This window comes from Octodon degus, unplaced genomic scaffold (genome assembly GCF_000260255.1).
Source record: "Octodon degus isolate 3935 unplaced genomic scaffold, OctDeg1.0 scaffold00169, whole genome shotgun sequence".
Classification (NCBI taxonomy): Eukaryota; Metazoa; Chordata; class Mammalia; order Rodentia; family Octodontidae; genus Octodon; species Octodon degus.
Window position 1 is genome coordinate 2,947,315 of NW_004524745.1, and position 6,958 is coordinate 2,954,272.

The 6,958-nt window shown below is 38.2% G+C and overlaps 1 protein-coding gene across 1 annotated transcript in view; it reads left to right on the forward strand.

Moving 5' to 3' along the window:
* Fam13b (family with sequence similarity 13 member B) overlaps positions 1 to 6,958 on the forward strand; it is a 106,080-nt gene that overhangs the window by 90,984 nt on the left and 8,138 nt on the right. The window contains exons 18-20 of the mRNA XM_023703374.1: positions 950 to 1,179; positions 3,099 to 3,182; positions 3,388 to 3,483. Of these exons, the coding sequence (XP_023559142.1) occupies positions 950 to 1,179; positions 3,099 to 3,182; positions 3,388 to 3,483 (410 nt within the window). The remainder of the gene's footprint in view (positions 1 to 949; positions 1,180 to 3,098; positions 3,183 to 3,387; positions 3,484 to 6,958) is intronic.

The following is a 6,958-nucleotide window of genomic DNA, read 5'->3' on the forward strand; positions in this document are numbered from 1 at the left end:
AAACATCTTAGGCATAATAAGGAACAGGTATTTTTCATCAAGTATTGATATGTTGAACTTTAAGTTCCTACATAATATGATAAAAGGAAAATTTTTTTTTAATGGTGATTTTTTTTTTTCTTTCTTTTTTTAGAGACATAGTCTTGCTTTGTAGTTGAGACTGTCTTTTTTATAGATCAGGTTGGCCTTGAACTCACAGAGCTCTTCCTGCCTTCTAGCTTCCCTATGGTTGGGATTATGCCTAGCATTTTCCAAACTCTTTACCATGGTTTTCTAGTGTTTGCACACTTTATCCATACTTTAGTCTCTCTTTTTCTTGTCCTCAAATACACAAAGCTTTAAGGTTTTGCATGGGCTATTGCCTCTATTAGAAATGAATGCTTTCCCCCTAAATCTAATGCTAGGTCAGCTCCTTATCATTCCATACTCGGGTCAAATGATTTTCTTTATTTTTTTTCCCAGCACTGGAGATTGAACTCAGGACCCTGCGCTTGCCAGGCAAGTGCTTATTCTACTAAGCTATCTCCCTGGCCCTTCAAATGACATTAAAAGTCCTTGTCAACACCATCTAGTGAAGTTGCTCCCTACCATCTAGTGGAATTGTTGCAGTGTGACTCCATCCTGTTAAAAGACAAGATGAATTTTTTTAAACTAATTATGTATCTGATTATTTGAAATTATGTATCTGATTATTTGGTTGTTGGGTTTTTTTCCTCATTTGAATATATGCTGCATAGAACAGGACAGATGCCTGTTTGCAGCTGTATCTCCACTGTTCATCATGTCATCCTTTGTAGATGTTCTATGATTATTGACTGAATAGAATAGCTCTCTTGCTGTATATATAATTTTAATGTTTTATGAGATTTCATAGTATCTGAGCCTATGCTATTTAATATATACTTGCTAAAACTACTATTATTAATGTCTTCTTTTTTCTGAAATCTAGATGCAAAACCCAAAAGCTCTGATGGAGAGTTTGTAACACAGACCCGTCCACGGAGTAACACTCTTCCAAAAAGTTTTGGCTCTTCTCTAGACCATGAAGGTGAAGCAAGTGAGGAGGAATCTAGAGGCATTCAGAAGGAGAAAAAACCATCTAAGGAAGCAACCCTTGAATTTATTCTAAAAAAACTGAAGGAAAAACGTATTGAAAGATGTCTTCCAGAAGATATTAAGGTAATGTTTGACTAGATATTTGTCTGGGCGAGCCTTTAAAAATCCCTGAAATGGAATAGTGACTATGACAGGATAGAGATGTCTAGGTAATGTGACTGGCCTGTCCTCCAAGTTTGCAGATGCAGAAATGTGCTTTTCTCAGCACACTGGAAATAGATGCCAAATCTTTCAGACATTGATTCATAATGAAACAAAAAAGCTAGGGTTGTAGCTGGTTGTTTTATGTAAGAAACAGTTGGTAAGATGAGCATGCAGAGAGCTGGAAACAGAGCTGAGTTTGATTCTGGTAATTGTGTGTACTGAGTGCTTAACTTGTGCCCAACATAGACAAGTTACATTATATACATTCTGCCATTCAGTCCTTCAACAACCCTCTGATGTGCATAGATATGATTGTGTCTATTAAAAAATAATAATGATTTTTTTTTTCAACAATTAAGTTTTGGGGCTTTTGGGGGCTTTTTTTTTTTTCCTTCCCTTTTTGAGACAGGGTCTTGCTATGCAATTCAGATTGGCCTTGAGCTCACTTTGTAGCCCAGGCTAGTCTGGAACTCAACGATCTTGCTGCAGCCTCCTGAGTGCTGGGATTGTAGGTGTGACCCACCATGCCTGGTTTATTTTCTTCATGGTACTGAGAATTAAAGACAGGGCTTGGTCTCTTATGCACACTAGATAAGTGGCATACCACTATAAGTTATATCCCCAGCACAGTGAATTACATTATTTATTACTCAGTAAAGCCTGTGTCTAAGCAGTGTCAGTCAAAGCACTTGGCAGCACAAATCATGTATCAGATGAGATTTACTGGGGGAGTGTGAAGGTACACAGTTTCAGGTGAACTTTTTTGTCCAAGTAGTGATGCATTAACACATATATAAAGTGATACTTGTTATAGGAAAATATTGTCCAGTGAATTTTTTTTTTTTCACTCTACTTTCATTGTAATGAGAAACATGGTAGTATTAGCCAATCCTAGGGAAAAGTAGGGTTTTGATATAGCTGAAAGGTATTCTATGCAACATTGGTTCATTGAGATGGTAATGGTTGATTCTATAAGATAAAGGAAAAGGGTCTGTGAACAAATAAATTTGGAAGGTTCTGCCTGACAGAGATGATGTGTATATTGCTGTATAAAGAATGTGTCAGGGGGCCAGGGAGATAGCTCAGTAGAATAAGCGCTTGCCTGGCAAGTGCAAGGGCCTGAGTTCAATCCCCTGTTCTGCAAAAAAAAAAAAAAAAAAAAAAATGGTTATTTGTAATTTGGGCTGGGGAGATAGCTCCATAGAATAAGTGCTTGCCTGGCAAGTGCAAAGGCCTGAGTTCAATCCCCAGTTCTGCAAAAAGAAACAAACAAACAAACAAACAAAAAAAAGAATGTATCAGTGCAGATGAAAGGAAACAAGTCAGAGAAGTCTAAAGTCACAAATTGACATTACTAAGCTTTCATTATGGAGCTTTTTCTTGGATCTTTCCATTATACTACTGCAAGATTCTCTTTTTAGCTTAGGAGGCATATTGGGTTATAAAACCTGTGCATATCTGTGGTGTATGCGTGTATAGACTATGATGGTAGGCCCTGTCGCCCTGTTATATGTGTGTGTGTGTGTGTGTGTGTATGTGTGTATAAAAACTGGTCTTCATGCAAGCCACTTAAGGTGGAATGAAGTGTTTCCTTGGGACATTGAACATGAAGAAGTTAAGTAACTTACCCAACCCAGTATTCCTAACTTACTCAAAATACAAATCAAGACATCAAAGGGAGTTGGCACCTACATAATAGAAGACATACTAGAAGACTAAAAAATAGTACTTGCAAATCTGTAAGTAAAGAATGCATCATGAGCCTTCAATAGGCTGGTGGTAGTGATCTGTAATTAAAGAAAGAAGAAAAATTATGTAATTTTCTCCCCAAATTCTAGAAAATGACAAAAGATCATTTGGTTGAAGAGAAAACTACTCTCCAGAAAAGTCTTCTTTACTATGAAAGTCAACATGGAAGGCCGGTAATGTTTCTTTTGCTAAAAAGATTTGATTTTCTATCTTAAAAAATAAAAAGAGCATCAATCACTTTTATGGCTTACATTTTTAGAGCTATTTTATACATTGTTTCCTATTACCTACTTATTGTATGTATATAAGCTTTTAAGTTGTGTTGTATCATGTTAGATTCCTGATGACTAGGTGACTTCCCTTTTTCTTTGGCTTCAGGTGACAAGAGAAGAAAGGCACATTGTTAAACCTCTCTATGATAGATACAGGCTTGTAAAACAGATGCTGACAAGAGCTAGCATCACTCCTATCCTTGTAAGTAAAATGAGCAATGTTTCTCTAGTTCATTTTTATCAAGATGTAAGATGTAGTTGGTCCCACCAAAAAAAACCCCCATATTTTGGTGGCCTGTGGGAGAAATACTTGTAGAAAGAATGGTAATGGCAAGTTGAGGCTGATTTTAAAAGAGTGGAGTGGGGGCACACACCTATAATCCCAGTGCTTTTCTGTAAACTGGCATTCAACAGGCTGAGTCTGAGGCCAGCCTGGGCTACAGGGTGAGTTCAAGGCCAGCCTGAACTGCATAGTGAAAGAAACCCTATCCTCCCACAAAAATAGAATAAGGGGATGAAATTGTGGTTTAGGGGATAATTGTGCCCAGGTTACCTACTTTGTGACAGAAGTAAAATAAAAACTTGATATTTCACTTTTTTTGCCTACTTTGTTTCTATTTTAGTTCATATATATGAAAATACCTCAGTTTTGTGATGGCCATCATGCTGATGATCATCCAGTGACATTATAGCATGAATAGATGTCTCAGAACACGTTTTTAAATAGGACAAAGTCTATAAAAATAATGCTTATTAGTTTTTATTTCATTTATTTTCTTGAGATGGGGTTTCGGTATGTTTCCTGGGCTGCTCTTAAACTTGTGTGCTCCCACTTCAGCCTCTTGAGCAGGTGGGACTATAGGCATGCACTACCATACCAGCCTAGATGTAGGTTGTTTTGTTATTTATTTATTTTGGTGGAACCTGGGATTGAACTCAGGCCCTTGCGCTTGCTAGGCAAGCACTTACTCTACTGAGCTATCTCCCCGTTCTCTGTAGGTTATTTTAAAGAAAAAAAGAAAACCTATAATACTTACATGCAAATCAAGTGCTGTTTCCTAATTAACCATTAATATTTAAGCAGATTTTCCTCGGGCACAATTCTGTATTATTTCCTAAGAGTTAATTCACTAGTGCTTATATTTATTTCAGCTTTAAGACTGTGCACTTTGAGGAGAGTTGCTCTTAGCCTGATAGTCAATGCTAGGCTCACATTCACCTTCTGAGCACTTTTTAAATTAGCTGTCATGTTAACTCATTTTTTTAATTGACCAAGTGTTTTTGTTTTGCTAGGTGTTTTGTTTTGTTTTAAAGATCTCACTGTGTAGTTTAGACTGAGCTTGAACTCTCTATGTAGTCCAGGCTGGCCTCCAACTTCTCGTGATTCTCCTGCTTAGCCTCTTCCTAAGTGCTAGAATTATAGGTGTGTGCCACCACACCAGCCCTCTGGGCTGCCTTGAACTCCTATTATGCCTTTTCACAATTTTATTTAGATACAGTTTTCTTCTGATTGGGAGTGCTGTGTAGGGGCTGGGGAGATGGCTCAGTGGAATAAGCGCTTCCCTGGCAAGTGCAAGGGCCTGAGTTCAATCCCTGGCTCTGCAAAAAAAAAAAGGAGTCCAATGTAGTATTTATTTTCACATAAAAAAGATCATTTAAGGACCGGCCAGATAGCTCAGTGAACTAAAGTGCCTGCTTAAGCAGATGCAGGGACCAGGGGTTCAATCCCTGGCCTGCCTTGCCAGCCCCACTGTCAGGGTGTCGCATGCCTGTAAACCCCGCTCTTGGGAGGCTGAACACAGGTGGATCACTAGAGTCTGATCTACGTAGTGAGATCTTGCAGATCCTGTACTAAATTTAAAAAGATTTTTATCCTCTGATAGCAAGGTATTTTAAGTATCTCTGACATTCATTGCATTTCCTAATTTCATAATAGCATAAATTTACTCCTTGAAGTTCTTTTATTTTTTTTTAAGAGTAGGAAAATGTATTGGAGAAAGAGAACGGGGAATTGGAATAGCTCCTGAGAGTCAGGAGGGGTCCTGAATGGGTAACCTTCCTTGAAGTTCTTCATGGAAAACCATGTCTGTCTGCCTCCTTTCCCTTCCCCTTTTTTGTCTTTCTGAGACAGGGTTTTGCCATGCAGTTCAAGTTGCCTTGAACTCACTTGTAGCCCTGGCTGGCCTTGAACTTGTGGCAATCCTTCTATCTCAGCCTCCTACGGGCTGGGATTGTAGATATGTGCCATCATGTCCAGCTAGAACAGTTTTTTCAACATGTGTTGTCTGGACCTCTGGCTATCCACATGCAAAAGAATGGTGCAGGGAGCTTACCTCATACTACAGATGAAAGCTGATTTAGAAGGGATGACGAATTGAAATGTAAGCTAAAACTGAAACTCTTAGAAAACAGGAATGAATCTATTGTGTTGGGTTAGGCAATATTATAAGGATGTGACATCAGAAAAACAAGAAAAAGTAAACTTGACTTCATGAAAGTTAAATAGATGCATAACAAAAACAGGTGAAAACACACAGAATGCAAGAAAATATTTGCAAATGACTTACCTGTTTAAGGTCTTGAATACGTTAAAAAGTTATTACAACTCGGAGATATAGATGAACAGACATTTAAAAGCGAGAACAGAGATTTATAAACAGTCTATGTGCACATGAGAAGATGTTCAGCATCAGCAGTCACTAGGGAAATGCAAAGAACACCTTGAGAAAAATACCATTTCATATCCACCTGTGTGACTGTACTGAAAAAGGTAATGAAGGTGAGGATTGGATTGATTGGGATCCTCATACATTGTTGATGAGACTGTAAAGTGGTGTAGCTGTTGGTTGGTGGTTCCTCAGAAAGTTAAATTTAGAGTTGCTGTGTACTCCAGCAGCTGTTGCCCTAGGTAAATGCCAAAGAGAAGTGTAAACATTTGTCCTTGCAAATCTTGCACACAAGTATTCACAGCAGTATTATTCATAATAGCCAGGAAGTGGAAACAACCGTCTGTCAGCTGATGAGTGGATAAAATATGATAAGTGAGTAATGAAGTATGAATATGCATATGCTAAGGTATGAACATGCCTAGAAAAATTACGCTGAGTTAAAGAAGCTAGACACAGAAGACCTCCTAGTGTATATTTATATGAAATACTAAGAATAGGTCAATTCATAAAGACAAAGTAGATTAGTGTTTACTGAGGGATGGTGGAGAAAGCAAAGGAGTGACAGTGAAAAAACATGTGTTTATTTATTTACAAGTGTTTTATTTTGTCCCCACCCCACCCCCAGTTCTGGAGATTGAATCCACAACTTTCACACTGAGCTACATCCACAGCCCCTTTTTAAATTTTTTTTTTTGGATGGGCTTTTGCCCTTAGCCTCCCAGAGTGCTGGGATTATAGATGTGCACTACTACGCCTAGGGACAGTTTCTTTTGGGCTAATGATATGCTCTTGAATTAGATAGTGGTGACAGAATTGTACATTTAAAAAAGACTTTTGGCTCAGTAGAGTAAGCGCTTCCCTGGCAAGTGCAAGGGTCTGAGTTCAAACCCTGGTTCCGCAAAAAAAAAAAAAAAGTTTTATTTATTTGGAACAAGTTGCTATACAGCTCAGTCTCACAGTGATTTTCTCTCTCTCTCTCTCTCTCTCTCTCTCTCTCTCTCTCTCTCT